The 15,773-nt window shown below is 38.4% G+C and overlaps 3 protein-coding genes across 4 annotated transcripts; 1 reads left to right on the top strand and 2 right to left on the bottom strand.

The window, feature by feature from the left end:
* Positions 1–200: 200 nt before the first annotated feature.
* LOC116288114 (uncharacterized) lies at positions 201–4,174 on the bottom strand. Its single transcript, XM_031694860.2, has 4 exons — positions 4,004–4,174; positions 2,428–2,776; positions 1,607–1,649; positions 201–1,052 (listed from the first exon to the last, which is right to left on the bottom strand). Exons 1-4 carry the CDS (start codon positions 4,009–4,011, stop codon positions 202–204), a joined length of 1,251 nt encoding a protein of 416 aa, XP_031550720.1. The 5' UTR covers positions 4,012–4,174; the 3' UTR covers position 201.
* A 1,781-nt stretch (positions 4,175–5,955) lies between these two features.
* On the top strand, positions 5,956–10,169 carry LOC116288088 (cysteine and glycine-rich protein 1). Of its 2 annotated transcripts, XM_089032605.1 has the most exons (6): positions 5,956–6,115; positions 8,067–8,224; positions 8,741–8,970; positions 9,279–9,375; positions 9,828–9,903; positions 10,004–10,169. In XM_089032605.1, coding segments are annotated over exons 2-6 (552 nt in total). In that variant the 5' UTR covers positions 5,956–6,115; positions 8,067–8,076; the 3' UTR covers positions 10,005–10,169. The 2 variants fall into 2 exon arrangements, with proteins under 2 accessions (XP_088888731.1, XP_088888730.1); XM_089032604.1 differs by having other exon boundaries at positions 9,828–10,169.
* A 1,811-nt stretch (positions 10,170–11,980) lies between these two features.
* Positions 11,981–15,329, bottom strand: LOC116288079 (uncharacterized). Its single transcript, XM_031694814.2, has 2 exons — positions 15,134–15,329; positions 11,981–13,907 (listed from the first exon to the last, which is right to left on the bottom strand). The coding sequence occupies exons 1-2, from the start codon at positions 15,177–15,179 to the stop codon at positions 12,349–12,351; spliced, it is 1,605 nt and encodes a 534-aa protein (XP_031550674.2). The 5' UTR covers positions 15,180–15,329; the 3' UTR covers positions 11,981–12,348.
* Positions 15,330–15,773: the final 444 nt, after the last annotated feature.

Raw genomic sequence — 15,773 nt, 5'->3', positions numbered from 1 at the left:
TATCTACATACAAGCATGCCACATAAACGTTAGACATAGATAAGATATTGCGCCTTTAAAAGCCATAAGCATTGGCTTTTCAATTACTGAACACAGATACACACAAATACAAGGATCGTGATCGAAGTGCATTCCATTTGAAAAAACATTAATATGTCTAAGTCTAAAGCTGTGCTAACGACTAAAGATAATTCTAAACCCTTATTGGTAAGTAATTATAACCTTTCCATCTCCTTTATTAGCCCCCTCTTTATTAGATGGATTAGTGCCGTTGTTATACGACCCTCCTCCACCAGCCTGTCCGGTATCAGACGTTCCCATCAGCCCCCCTCCCGAGTACCCTCCTCCCCCTCCAGGCTGTTGTAAACCAAACGCTCCTCCGCCAAACGCGCCCTGTACATCGGCAGGTCCTACTCCTCCTTTACCCCCATTGATAAAGCTATAGCTACCAGGGCGAAAGGCCTGAAAGCCCAGGCCATCGGTGTTGAAACCTGCTCCGGTACCACCAGCCAGGGAAGCCCCTGGTCTTCCCATTTCATCACACTGAAGACCCCCATTACCACCTGAACCTCCACACACTCCCCCATCTTCACCTACCAGCCCGGGACCACCGTCAAGACAGACTGACGACTTCGGTTGTGCACCTCCCCCTCCCCCTCCGGCGATAATTAGCGGAGTGTTATCATAACGAACGACAAATGTCCCACCTCCTCCTCCCCCGGGTCTTGTGCCAAAGTTTTCTGTTCGTGATCCTTCTTGACCAACCAATATCTTAAGCCTAGTCCCTTTGCTCAAATTGAATGTGCCTTTCATTACAGCTCCCAGACCCCCTAGTCTCCATTCCTTCCCGGTACAATTCGTTTCTCCCAAACACGTCCCGTTAGCACCGGAAGCGCCAAATGATTCAATGACGTAGTCTCCTGTTTGAGGGACAGTCCAGAGCTGGATTCCGTCACTCAACGTCACTTTCCCTTCCAAAAGGGTTCCATCGTACTTGGTGGTATTCGTAGGGCCAATACGTCCTGAGGCTCCGAGCGTGGTGAAGAAATATTCTAGCAACAAGGAGAAACAAATGAATATACAAGTTGGCCAAGTGAATGCAAACGAAGTGCACAACAAATATTGTAAAAAATATATATATATGTATATACTGTCAGTGTCTTCTGACTCTTACGGTTAAGCGTGAAAAAAATGTTAGTAACTACGTGAAGGAAATATTATAATCAGTTGAATTGAAAATTTCGAGCTTATAAATTTTCTATATTTTACAATAATCGTTCTTCGTAAGAGTTAATTCTTTACAGTGGTTTATCAGGGACATGCAGCAAGTTACTGCAAATAAGAAACAAGTTGCTGCAAGTTAGACGAGTTGATAACCATTTCGCGCGCAGTTTGCCAATACCCGACCGCCCATGCTACCCGGCCAATGTTGACACAGCTGGCCCAAGAAAAGTACTCCAGACGTAGGAATCTATTAAGTGGGGCTATTTATTTAGAAAGCCAACTCATCAACATATAACTTCCCTTTGATAGCTTAATTAATTGCCTTATAATATAATATAGCCGACTACAAAATAGATTTATCACTAGGCATTAGACTCCTTACCTTTGCGTTCTGGTTTTTCGATTTCAGGTTGAAAAACTGGATCCTGCAAATCAATTGCAAAATAATTTTTTTGAGTTTAATTTTCGAATTTTTATCATATTATAAACCAATGGAACTTTATAGTCTTTTTGCCGTTTGACTGGGTCAAGATAACATAGTGACGTCATAGCCGCCATGTTGGATAAATGTGCTAAATAAATATAGCAAGTAGAATACTTATTCATTATTCAGCATCATTCTACCGTGCTACCATATCTCTTTTTTATTAATATCTCAAAAGATAGTTAATTATTTTTTCCGGTCCGGTATCCTGAAAAATCGTGCGATTTGATTGGCTGTTTGAGCGGGCGGTATTTTGTCAGTATCTGCCCGCGCGCGCGGTCCGGTATCCTTTGCCGCTAAACAACAAAACAAAACGATTACAAAAACAAGTAAAATACAGGATAAAAATAAATGAGTTATTTACCGTCCTATAGTCGTTCCGGAACGGCTTCGCTCCGTATATTCAAGACCTCGGGCACAGTTTTTCCCTATCCGGACCTCCTGGCCGGTAAATAACATATATTTCTTCGCGCGTGGCTTGTCGTTGTGGGTTGTTAGGTTTAGGTTTTACTCTCGCTACAATTCATGGACCCCGGATATGATTAATTTGTGTCGTTCTTCTGTCCAAACTTGTTTGTTGTATATAATCAGAGGCTGCTTGCTTGGTGCATAGCCCTTTGCGCACTACTACATACATGCATATGCTTTCAACACGAATAGGAAATAGGATTTTAACTTCATATACTTTCAATGAATTCCTACTCAACGTACCCACTTACCGACACATTAACAAGCTGTCCAAAAACAGAGTCCTTCCTATAGTACAGACGAGTACATTGCTCCAAAACACCGTCAACATAATCCGTGTTCATCTCACAAAGACCGTTATTGGAAACGCTGTGGAAGTTCACTGACATACATCGACTGTCTCCCAAGCAACTCTGTGCACAGGCAAAGAAATCAGCGGTCGTTTGAACGCTGAAGGCATTTGCAAGTAAAGCATGGTCGTTTATTGTACTCAGTACAGACGAACAATGTGTTGCTGTTCGGGTTATGTAAGCCTCGACTTTGTTATTTCTTTGAAGCAATATGTAGCATAACAGAATAAAACTGCACCTCAAAGGAAACCTGTCAACAAGAGGGGGACATTTTTTTTAAGACTGTGAAAAAACCTGATGGGCCGGCAATGAATTTTCTAGGCAACGTCAAAATTAATCTTAAAAGCAATTAGTATAGCTCAACGCTAGCTAGCTTGTCAGAAATTTGATCGTAATTAAACTATGAAATCCGAAATTCTTAAGTTGACATTTTTCTCAAGATTACCGCCGTTAAGATTAGTAATTCTTTGTTGATTTTTTCCTTCTTCAGTTCGGCTTAAAATTCAATTTAAAGATCGATGGTTTCAAGATTACATTTTTTTGCTCTTTTTCTGTCCATCTATCAGCCTTCTTTTATCTTTTCATTCTCTCTCTCTCTTTCTTTCATTCATTCATTCATTCTTTATTTATTTATTTCTCTCTCTCTTTCTTTCTCTCTTTCTTTCTCTCTTTCTTTCTCTCTTTCTCTCTTTCTCTCTTTCTCTCTTTCTCTCTTTCTCTCTTTCTCTCTTTCTCTCTTTCTCTCTTTCTCTCTTTCTCTCTTTCTCTTTTTCTGCTGTGACTCTCTTTCTTTCTTTCTTCTCTCCTTTTTTCCTTCCTTCATTGCCTTCGTTTGCTCTTTCGTTTATCGTTCCTTCGATCTTTCCGTTCTCTCTTTCTTCCTGCAGTACTTTAGACTCCTTTACCTCCTTCCTTTCCTCCACCGTAGAATCCAGCGCTCTTAATTATAGGCAATGGTATAAAGGAGCACTCAGGCTTTGTTAGTTTCATTCTTGCATTCAATGCAAGGATTTTGTTTCGGAGTCAGTTGCCCGTTACAACTGCATGGATGAACTAGAGGGAGTTTGCGTCGTACACCTGATGGGACTGGTTGTGGCCGATGATGGATAGCGCTATCCGCGGGATAAATCTTATCCAGTGGATAAGTCGATGCTGTTATCCAATACATTTATCCACTGGATAAGATTTTTGTCCATCTTATGTGTTAATGATGGTAATGGTTATGTATTGTACATAGCTAGTAGACTGCATATATACGTGAAATAGTACTAACTAAATATTACAAGGCACCAATAAAACAATTGAACTGACATGCAAAAGAAATATAGGTGTGCTTATATTAGTGCTATTTAGTTTTTGTGCTATTTCAAGGATATGGTTTGCACTCTATAGTTTATGATATAAATAAAGTTTTTTCTTTTTTGTTGTAGTTATCACTTCTATTCATACTCTCGGTCATGAGATTGGATTTCCATACCTCTTCATTACGAGACTTGGTTGACTTGCCTTGTGATAGTATTTACTTCAAAATCTCATTTTCAGCGGTTGACTTCTGCTGTCAGTCCTCTTCTCCCTTTCAGTCTTTCAAGTCTTGCAGTCAACAAATGAAGGGAAACTCATCGATTCTTAGAAGGATCAAGCTGACTATTGTGACAACAGTCGGTTCCCTATTAATTATATTCTGGAAATTGTAATTCGTAAATAAATGTTTGTTGAGTTTCATAGGAACCTGAAAACTAGTGCTAAGAATCCTTTTTTTTTTTTTTTAATGAAAATCTTTTCCAGCCGTTAATAAAGCTGTTTTTGCCCGTCTGTGTACTGACAAACGGAATGGAAAGGAGCTCTGGGAACTGAACTCGAATATAGAAAATTGAATTGAGAATCAGAGTAAAAACTAAGAAGAAGAAGAAGAAGAAGAAGAAGAAGAAGATTAACATGAAGATCATCGTCAGCAAAGACAACAATAACAACTACAACATACAAGCAGCAGCAGCAGCAGCAGCAGCAGCAGCTATAGCAATAACAACAGAAGAAGGAAAACGTTCACCGGAAGAACTGAACGAGTCTAGAACTGAAAAGGAACAACTGAAAGGCACGTGCATTTGCATTATTGGCGCGAAACTAAGATGCGCGAGGGTTTTTTACTATTTTTTCCATGGCAAAGCGAAGGATAATTAGAAAAGCTTAGAGTTAAATGGACGACAGTAAACTGGTTGGAACTGTTTTTCTGGACCTAAGCAAGGCTTTCGACCTTGTGAATCACGATATATATTCTTATCCAAACTCGCCAAATACCACATCAGCCCACACACATTAAAGTGGTTTACCTCATATTTAACGGACTGCTCACAAAAGTGCTCCATATCAGGCTCGCTTTCATGCTCTGCAACACTCAAACTGGGGGTCCCACAAGGATCTATATTAGGACCTATACTCTTCTCCATTTACATGTTGAATCTGAAATCGATATCTATGCAGATGACACCACCATTTCGTCATGTGACAACAACCGTGAAGAAATCCAACAAACGTTACAGAACAACCTCAGCAAAGCTCAAACTTGGCTCTCTCTTCTTGGGGTTAAAATAGATAGACATTCAAGTGGGACAAGCACAGACTATGCCCTCTTTCAAGAAAATGTCAGTACGTAAAACGTTTTACGCTAGTGCCATCCGCCTATAGAACAACACTGATATTTCTATAAGAAGCACTGTATCCCACAAACTGTTTCTTTTCATCGTCTACAGAAAACATTCTCAAAACGTAATGCTACTTTAGAACATTTCACTACTGAGCACACATATTAATTAGTCAGTATGTTTTTTCAATGTTTAATTAACACCAGTTTAATAAATTAGTTTCCCCGATAACTTTTATTTTAAGTATTTTCCCAGTCATATCTGAATCTAATTTAATTTAATTTACAATTTTTTTTCTATTTCAATTTAATTGTAGGAGGGACTACTGGGCTACAAGTAATGCATGCCACCCTAGTTAAATAAAGTTATATTATTATTATTATTATTAAAAGAAAATCTGTTTTAGAATATAATCCCTTTTTGCACCTAACGTTGTTAATGTTGTTAGCTAAGAGCTTCTTTTTTAGTTCTCATATATATGAGAAAAATAATTGGAAAGCTTAAATGTGAGGAAATACTGTGACAAGAAATATGCCCGTCATAGACTATCGTGATTGCGTGAGCCAGACTGAAGGCGTTGCCATGGAACATCTTACATTTTTCTCCAGCATTTCGTATTTCTTTGATCAACCCCTTTGCCCATTTTTCTTTACAACCTTCAGTAGAATTGCAAACAAAATCTCTAATTATTTTTTCAAATTTTCTGTGTAATTTATCAGAGCACGGAATATTCGTTAGCGTTGCGTGACTTTTAAATATTTTTCTTCCTCATGTATATTTATTAACTTTTGTTTTCTCTTTTAATACGTGTACTTCCACGCTTGAGAAATATCGCTGACGGGGATCTGTTATTAGCTTTTTCTAGTTGGGTATTAATTAATTACCCTACGTGAAAGACTTGTCGTCGCAAGCAGGCTTCCATTCCTTCATAACAACTCTTCATTCCAAAGGTAATATCTTATATTTTAAGCTTTGAAATCCCATAATGTCCTCTTGAGTCGGAGTTCACACTACTTTAAAATCGTAAAGGCTCTAGAATTTAGTACAAGTCAGTAAAGTATGTGTACTAGATATAGATTGGAGGGCGTTCACGTATTTGAGCTTCAAAAGACTTGATTCGAGTTGGTTTTTTCAGTGTTTCAAAGAATCAAGTTGTTTTTCTTAGACCACAAATTATTACTGCTGTTATTTACTCGTGCAAAGAAAGCTTTTCAACATGGCTAAAGCTGTCTATTTTCTGTGGATGATGCGTGATAAAAGTCATATTGAAACGGCTTCAAATAAATAAAAGAGCATGCATTGTTTAAATAGTCTTAATAATTTTAAGAGAGAGTTTCGACTAGTGATTTATACAACTAGAAAACGTTTTCCCCCCGAACATTCACTTTCTATTCGCTATCGATCGCTACCGATCAATCATTTAACTATATTTATAGCTAGGACTTGAATTGTTTTTAACGATGTTTGATAAAATTGCAACTATAATCTTTAGACAAGATCCAAGTAAAACAATATAACTTAATTTAATATTAATTTTCCATAACTTTAATTGTATATCATCTGATGTATATATTATATTTCTTTTCAATTTCAAAAATTTCAATCGTTATTTTGATATTTGATAATTGGCCTAAATAATCGAATTAATGTTATCAGTAAAAGTGATCTACATAAATTCAATACTAAGTTGTCATTTTGTTATATCAAAATGAATAATTTTATTATAGATTTTGAAATACATTTTTACGGCTTTTCAATAGGTCAGTTTATTTTGATAAAGTCAAAAGCCTTAAGCTTATATGACCAAGCTGGCCAAGCTGGCCAAGCTGGTTGAGATGATGTTTGTCAGTGGTTCTGTCATAGTATGATAATTTAGTCCATAATTTTTGATGCCCATAAATGTACATCTTTATCAACTGATCATTGATTGTTTCTGCTTATATAATTGGCTTTTTGAAATATCCACATTCCATTCATGTTTGACATGGCTTTCTAAAACCGTAACATGTTTGACACAAAAGAACAGCAGCTGCTGTTATTGTTACATGGACTGTCGAAAGAAAAGGGCTGGCCTAGGGACCCTGCATTGTGCCCTCTTTTCACTAATATAAATGTATACGCTAAATGTTCAAGTCCCAGAACTTTTAATCCTGTTCGTACAAGTCTTCTGTATGTTCCAATTTAACCTCCTTTCACACTTTAGAGATTTCTCTCAGGTCTTTGTTTTTTCCCCCTTTATTATTGGGGCTTGGATAATGATTGAATGTTATAATTAATGATGTATAAACATCAGTGTGATGTTTAGATAAATAATTGACTTATTTGGATATGTTTAGTATGGTAATTGATGTGTGTTAAACTCCATTCCCCAGAAGACTGTTAATTTAATTTAGTAATTTAAACAAATATTATTTAATGGATTGTTCTGTGCTAAACAGCTGATCCAAGGTTATATAGCATCATGACTCTAGGACCTTTCAGTGAAATCTACAGCTTCTCCCATAACCACCATCCCCCCAAAAAATAACAAGCACCCAGGTATCTCCCCCCCCCCCAAAAAAAACACCCAGGTATCCCCCCCCCCCCAAAAACAAACAATCAGCCAGGTATTTCCCCTCCCCCCCAAAACAAATAACCAGTACCCAGGTATTTCTCCCACCCACCCAAAAAAGAAAGCACCCAGAAATCTCCCCTCCCCCCCAAATATAACAATCAGCCAGGTATCTTCCCTCCCCCCCAAAACAAAGAACCAGCACCCAGGTATATATATATATATATATATATATAGGTTTATACAATATACTAAGTATAATTATAAGTCTAATAATAATAGATCTTATTAGTATTTATGTCTGAGTTAATTTTGTTTTTATTTCTTTTATAATTATTTCCTTTGTTTAGTATCTTCAAAATGCCCAAAAACGTTTGTCCAAAATGTGGTGATGCAGTGTACAAGGCAGAGGAACAGTTAGGTGCTGGGAGGCTATGGCACAAAAAATGCTTTTTGTGTCAAAAATGCAACAAACGTTTGGATAGCACGACACTTGCTGAAAAAGAAGGTAAAATGAACATTACATAAAAGGTTGGGTTGGCTAATATCATTCTTATTCGTTAGATGTATAACTAGCATTTATTTATCCATTCTATTATTACCATTCTTTATTCATCTCTTCTTCCATCCATCCATGCCATGCCATGCCATGGCATGTCATCCGTCCATCTGTCCATCCGTCCGTCCATCCATCCATCCATCCATCCATCCATCCATCCATCCATCCATCCATCCATCCATCCATCCATCCATGCCATGCCATGCCATGCCATCATCCATCCATCCATCCATCCATCCATCCATCCATCCATCCATCCCCATCCCCAACCAACCATCAATTGGAGATTTGTATCATTAGTAATGTTATGACCCCTCAATTGATTTGTGGCATTATATGCAACAGAAGGCAGGGTGTGTGCAATTTTCCACTTTAATTGTCCAATTTATTTTATCTCATCAGGACATTCCTAAAGCTTTTCCAATTTTTTTCTAACAATGAATCTTTTGCAATCGTCCCATTCAGGCAACATCTTCTGCAAAAGCTGTTATGGTAAATGCTTTGGTCCGAAGGGATACGGCTATGGTGGGGGAGCTGGCACCCTCAGCATGGACACTGGGAACAGGGGTGAAGTTCCTGACATGAGACCTAAAGTTGGCCCTATGCCAGTTTCATCTGCATATGGCAGGAAAAATTCCTGTCCACGTTGTGGTAAGGCTGTGTACGAAGCTGAAAAAATAGTGTCTGGGGGACAGGTGAGTAAATGTGAAAGTGCAAAATGGTATTGAAGTCTTAGTTATTCATTGCAACAAAAAATTATCTTTTTAAAAATTTGAAATTATAATGATACCTTTATGGAGCGGACCCCTTATTAAGTGGATACTAGCTCAGCTCCTTACTAAAACTTTCTCCTCATATTTACTGTGAAACAAACCTATATAGACCTCTATGTTTTCCTATTTCAGACCACGTGTCGAAGAGTATATCTGTCCAAGCTGCATTGCTTTAACATCACCCCGTGATTCCTTGTTGTCTTAATACTTTGTTTCTGTGTTGTTTTCAGAGCTGGCACAAGCTTGGGTGTTTTACTTGCAAGGATTGTAACAAGGGTTTGGATTCAACGACGGTAAAAGACCATGACAAAGAGATCTACTGTGCTCGTGAGTGGGCTTTTAAAAGCTAACTTATCTCTGTCGTTTAATACCTATTTTGGGGAATAACTTTAGTGAGGTGTTCTACCCCGCCTGAGATCCCTAACCAAAGACGTCGAAGAGGGGTGGAGTAGGGTTTTTACTCCTCACGGACGCGACCAATTAGACGCCAACTAGATATTATTCGAGTAACCTATAATGGATTTCTGGCTTCCGTCAATCAAATTTGAGGTCAGTTTAGGAAACACTGGTGGCGGTGTACATTACTAATGGACCGTCTCCCACTCCTGTGGTCGGGCATAGATCTATTCTCAGCAAACTCGCTATCATTTGTGAGTAGAGTTGGTCGTTGCTTCTCTACTGTGTTTGAGGGTTTTTCTGCGGGTTTTCCTCCGATTTTTCATTCCAGAGCAAAGGCAAAATAGATGTCTTACACTTTTGTTCCTTATTCTGATCCACAGCTTGCTATGGAAAGAACTTTGGACCCAAGGGCTTTGGTTACGGACTTGGCGCCGGCGCTCTCACTCGTACTCAGTAGTTAGTAACTCACTAGTCTCCCTCGCACCCGTTTTTAGTGTCGGTCGTCACGCAACGCGTTGCGTGATGACGACCGACACTAAAAACCGATGCGAGGGAGACTAGTAACTCATAGACAGAGCAGAAAATGATGTTTAAGCCTCATTCTCTTTTTCTAAAAAGCTGATGTTTTCTACTGCTATCTAATAAATTAAACACTTTTTGTAAGAACCCCTTTTGAAATATCTCATATTGGATTCTAATAAAAAAGTTCATTAGATAAATAATTTTTTTGTAAAACTACCATTGCATTGCATTGCTCAATTAAATTGATTCGAAAAATCTTCAGGATTTAACAAGATTGTAGATTATTCGTTAACGACGTCGATCCATACATTTTTTAAGGTAATTCCCTTGTTTTGCACTGCGCATTTTTCTGCGCATGCAACTAAAAGAATGGAACTAACAAAGTTTAGGCATTTTTCTTTAGGAAACTAAATGAGAAACATGTTCCAAACCAATTTTCACTTTTTTCTCTTTTTTGTGTAGAGAAATTGCGATTTTTATCTGACTCGCCCAAGTCTCCACTCGGAAAAGTGTCAGTTTTGGACTATTTTGAGATGTTTTTTCAAGATAAATCAAAAACGAGAATGGTGACCCCATATTTTTATTGCAGTTTTTAAATGTCCAAAGCATAATTAATGTCCATGCAAAGTTTCAGGACAAAGTTATTGGCAAAATTTCTTTCAAGGGATTTACCTTAAGCAAGTGAAGTTCAATATCACAGCCAACCCAAGCAGTGTCTAATTTTCTGGCTGAATGCGCATGCGTTACATGCTTTCTGCTAAAATTCAAAAATTCTTCTGGCCGGTGCGTTCTTCTTTTTCAGATTTTTTAAAACTGGTCGGACATCAGTCCACACTGATAAACGCTGCTTTTGCTCAATTTAGAGTTAATGTTATTAATGGTCCGATATATTTCAATGAGAAAGGGGATTAACGCAACAATAGAAAGATTATCGTGTGTTAAGATTTTAACATCCATTAATTAAGGACTTTTTTAACATTTGTGCGTTGACCTGTGTCTGGTCCGGGTATGTGTAATTCAACGAATCCGAATTGGAATTCAGTGTGAACCTGAAGAAAACCGTTGAGATATCTAATAAAATCAACTCACATGTAATACCACAATGGACCACAGTATAAACTACTGGATTACCAGTAATTGTGTATTCCAAAAAAGTCAGTAACGTCGAGCTCTAGTTCAGGCTTGAATCGAACCCAGAGGCAGTAAGTTACCGCTACGCCACATTACTTCTCCAGCGAGCGGTCCGGTGCTACAAGTAACTCCATCCCTTATGACAATCTGAGCCGAGTGAAGAAAGCGCTCTGACTAGAATTGTCTCATTATAATTTGGCTGGAGTGAAGCTGAGTCAGGCATAATATTAGACAGCGCTTTTAAACTTAAACTGATTCCATAAGTCGGTACGTCGGTTCACTGTCTGTCGATTTTGTTTTTGTCGCTCATGGGTCCTAGTTGGGCGACCACCAAAAACAAAGGAGTGAAAACTGCGACTTATGGAATCAGTCTATTTTTAAACTTTGAGACAGTTGTTCTAAATTTACAGTCGCACCAGAATCATTTGCAAAGTTATGTTCTAAGTTCCTCTGACAGAGGCTGTTTTGGCGCACAGAGCAAGAAGAACTACGCATGGAATAATCATTTGCTTTAATAAAAAGGGCGTAAAGTAGGACGACGACATTTCAAGGAGGATGAAATAAACTGGGTCGAGTTGACATTGCAGTGCATTATTATTCGGCTGTTTTTTGGGGACGAAATAGATGGTATTTTTTTAAATTTATTCAGTAATGGAGGAGGTCTGATTTTACAGATAAGCCCTATGGCTTTTACGTGCATCAGATATTCTCGCCATTATTTAACTTTATAAATATTTCCTCATATATTTGTAACATACGTGAAAACGATGGCAGATAAACTGTTAGACTGCTTATTTGTCCCCTTAAACAGTCCCACAATGCACTGCACTGGAATGCCAACTGGATCCTGTTTTTTTTTTAACAACTTTGGAGAGGCTAATAGGGTACCTAACTGAATTTATTCACTCTCGCATTCGTACGTTTTTCAATTTTATTCCTCGACCAGTTTGCCGGCTATATATTTCACAATAAATCAATTGTCCTGCTACCTCTTTCAAAGCCTGAAAACACGACAAGAGTAGGGAACGAGTTACAAATGAAGAGAGCTTCTGTTCAACGAGGACCTGGAGACTACCCAAGTTCTTGGTATTTTGCCGCGAGTTTTTTTCCCAAATTTGACTTTTGAAACAAAAAATTTCCCAAGTAAAAAAACTTTCCACACAGTCTATGCCAATCTCGTACCAAGAGATATACAAGGAACTACCGGTGTACCTCATTTTGAACGAAACTCCTATGGCACAAAAAGAGTTAACCTTTATTCCCAAACGTATCTTTGGGATTCAAGTCCTTAGGTTCCGGGTCACGTATTTCTGGTATGGGAGGGATTTCTCGTAGCGATGGTAATTCAGGTATCGGGGCTGGTTCGTCGGCTTCAATGAATTCCGAAACTGGTGGCGGTTCATCTTCGGGTTCGGCTTCTCGGGAAGGAATCGGCTCACGAGGCGCCAAATCCTCTCTGCTAATAATCGCCGCAGCAATCGGGGGAATGCGACCAAGCCTGTGAAATCCTTCCATAACGATTGGCCGGATTTCTGGCGCTCGATAAAAGGACGGAAACCGAGTTAGTTTCGGAACGTGCTCGAATTCTTCGGTGTCGTCCATGGCATAGATAGTCTGGCCACCTGGTTTGTCAATGTGGTGTCTCGGGATTTGATTCCTGTTTCGGGTCTCCCAGTCATGTTGACCTCCTGTAGCAGACACTGAATCTCTTTTGAGAAAAATCCCTTTGCCGCCTTCGTTGAAGTCGTTATTCTCCGACGAATCAAGTTTTCCGACCGAAACATCCATTTTCGAGAAGTCTAACCCCATGTCATCCAACGGACCTGACATATATGGAAGATGAAGATTCTTAGGAAGCGATGAACTTTGCCTTGAAAGCTTTTCTATTTCCTTGATAGTGCTCTGTTCTTCTTTGTCTTCTTGTAAGGTACCGAACGCCATTGTGTCTTGGCGAAGAAGATGTTTAAGCATCGTTGTCTCGTCATTTTTTATATGTTTCCTCTTTCCTGGAACTTCCCAGCCTTCTTCCAAGTCTGAATTTGCCAAACTTGTAGCACCAGCATCTTGGTTGTCGTTATAAAACCCGCCATTCATCTTGTTTCCTCTTAATTCTTCGAACGATCTTTTTTGTCTTGCGCTCGATGCTTCTTTTTCTTTGATCATTTTTGACATTGTACGTCTGAACACTGAGTTTTCGTTGCTTAGGCTCGCTTGATTATCATTTCCATCGAATGATATCTCCGACATCTTGTCTTCAGTCTCCGACCTAAATTTTGCAACTTCGGTCCCCTTCTCCGGGTTTGTCTTCTCTGATAGTATCTCAATAGTGCTTTTTGTAGCCCGTCCATTCGGGTTTGTTCTCTTATTTTTTTCTTCACCAGGACGAGGAATTTCACGGAACGCTGAAACAGCTTCACTTTTTTGAAAGGACAGCGCATTTTCTATGGCATTAGACTGCTTTACGCTTCCAGCCAGAAAATCATCAGTCATCTCTAATCCTTTACCAGAATCGCTCTTGCTGATTTTGGCCCCATTTTGTTTCAGCACTCTTTTTACAAGAGGTTCCTTAACTCTATTCCTAACATGGTTTTTGTTGGCTAAGATTTTTCGTATGAATGTTCTTGTAGAGGTAAAAGACTTCTTGACCGGGGCCTTGAAGTGGGATTCCTGTGGTGTTGGGTGAAAAATCTGGCTTAATTTATTGGTACTGTTTTGCTGAACTTTATCTTCTTTGCTGCCAACAACTTTAGTTTCCTTGTGACTGGACGCACGTGTTCCTCCAATCACAACTTGACTTCCAGTTGTAGCTGTTCGACAAAGGAAAGAAATTTCGAAACATTCAGTTAACAATGCCTTTAAAACTCGTTACAGAATTTTAGGGTGCCACCATGGCATGATTCAAAATCCCTTGAGATAAAAAAAAAACCAATAAAAAACAATGAAACAGCCGCATGTTAATTGATCTAACAAGAGAAGCTAATGAGGAATACTTTGTTATCGTTAACCAATATGGCGGTTATGACGCAACATGCACCCCTTAAAAATGGTGGAAACCAATGAAGCAGCCGCCATGTTGCTTGATCTAACAAGAGAGGCTAATAAGGAATACTTCGTTATCGTCAACCAACATGGTGGCTATGAAGTAACATGTAACCCTTAAGAATGGTGGATCAGCCGCCATGGTTGGTTGATCTAGAAGAGAGGCTAATGAGGAATGCTTTGTATAGTCAATAATATGGCGGCTATGATGTCAAATACACCCCAAGAATACCCTGAAGCAACCTCTGCCAGGGCTGATATAAGTCAATTTGAAGCGTGTTAGATTTTGCGGATGGAGGAAAATCCACGAATCAAGGACGGAGAGATCTATGGTAACAAGTCATTCACATGTGAAGCTAATTCCATGTATCAAACCCGAGACCTCAGAGGTGAGAGGCAAGTGAACTAGGTTGATACCCACAATTTCATGGTCATGCAGGGATTCAAGACTACTAAAAATTGCATTTCTCTTATTTGAGAGCCAATCCAACTAATTTCTCAGATGGCGTACCGATGATATTGATATAGTTTAATTCATATACTGATTAAAATTTCAACTGAACCTTAAAAAAAAAAGAAACTAGAAAGTTGATGCTGTTCGCCTGACAGATTTTGGCAAGCGGTCCCTGCTGTTAAGAACTGAGACCGAAGTACGACTGTATTGCTATAAATAAATAAGTCAACAAATAAAATTGAAAATTTAAAAAATTTAAATCACTTAGCAATTTTTAGCTTTGTACACTATTACACTGTATCAACAAGAATCAGAACCTTCTTCCGATAGGACTATGGCTGTGAATTATTTTCGAATTCAGTGCTAGCCAAAAAAAAATTATTATATGATTTAGAAAAACTTAAATATTTTATTATGAAGACGAAACTAATATCTAATTTCGAATTTTACAAAAAGTTAATATCAAAAGGGATAAAAAACAACAGAAAATTGTTATCATTATTCCTTTGAATTTAACGGTATTTGCTGATGGTCACTCACCAATGAAGATTAAGGTTATCGCAGAAAACGAAAGAATCTGCACCATTTTTTGTAAATTATTTCTTTACCATGTATTTCACTTTTGATTCAACTGATAAACTTTCTACTGAACTTCCATTGAAAATATTATTATTTCTTGGACTGCGAAGGAAGATCTCGTCAGGGGAGCGGACTTCGTAGTCTTTTTTGAGGTTTATTCTTGACGTTTTCACCAATAAATATTAATCGGGGGTCATCACACATAGTGAAGCGTGCTATACCACCACACAAAGCTATCTGTCACAAATATTGACCGGATTTTTTGATTAACTTGTTCTAAGTGCCTTTAATTAACTCTACCTTAAATGGACGGTTTGAAAAGAGTAAGTGTACTCTAGGACTACGTACAGAGTGGGTTGCCGAAATTTGATTTCGAATATTTTGGAATGATCAGAGAAACTAAGGGAAATGAAATAGCGAAAAGTTTATCCATCTCTGCGTCTGTCATTCAGTCATACAATCAACTTATAAAAATAAAATTTAACAATATATATATAACATATATGAATAAAACGAAACGAATAAGTCATGTGATTTGGATCCGATAATCTAAAGTCCACGATCCGTGTTATTTTTCCATTGCGCATGTTTAGTGTGAGCA

This window comes from Actinia tenebrosa, unplaced genomic scaffold (assembly GCF_029948245.1).
Source record: "Actinia tenebrosa isolate PJP-AT-01 unplaced genomic scaffold, QUT_ActTen_1.0 PGA_scaffold1__47_contigs__length_23844297, whole genome shotgun sequence".
Lineage (NCBI taxonomy): Eukaryota > Metazoa > Cnidaria > Anthozoa > Actiniaria > Actiniidae > Actinia > Actinia tenebrosa.
This window is presented reverse-complemented; position numbering and strand designations above follow the sequence as displayed.

Coding starts and splice junctions, on each gene's coding strand:
- LOC116288114 (XM_031694860.2), bottom strand. Junction 1,650..2,427: donor GACAGCTTGTTAATGTGTCG/GTAAGTGGGTAC, acceptor ATTGATTTGCAG/GATCCAGTTTTTCAACCTGA. Junction 1,053..1,606: donor CGAAAAACCAGAACGCAAAG/GTAAGGAGTCTA, acceptor CCTTGTTGCTAG/AATATTTCTTCACCACGCTC.
- LOC116288088 (XM_089032605.1), top strand. CDS start 8,077: ATGCCCAAAAACGTTTGTCCAAAATGTGGTGATGCAGTGTACAAGGCA. Junction 8,971..9,278: donor AAATAGTGTCTGGGGGACAG/GTGAGTAAATGT, acceptor TGTTGTTTTCAG/AGCTGGCACAAGCTTGGGTG. Junction 9,376..9,827: donor CAAAGAGATCTACTGTGCTC/GTGAGTGGGCTT, acceptor TCTGATCCACAG/CTTGCTATGGAAAGAACTTT.
- LOC116288079 (XM_031694814.2), bottom strand. CDS start 15,179: ATGGTGCAGATTCTTTCGTTTTCTGCGATAACCTTAATCTTCATTG. Junction 13,908..15,133: donor GATAACCTTAATCTTCATTG/GTGAGTGACCAT, acceptor TTTGTCGAACAG/CTACAACTGGAAGTCAAGTT.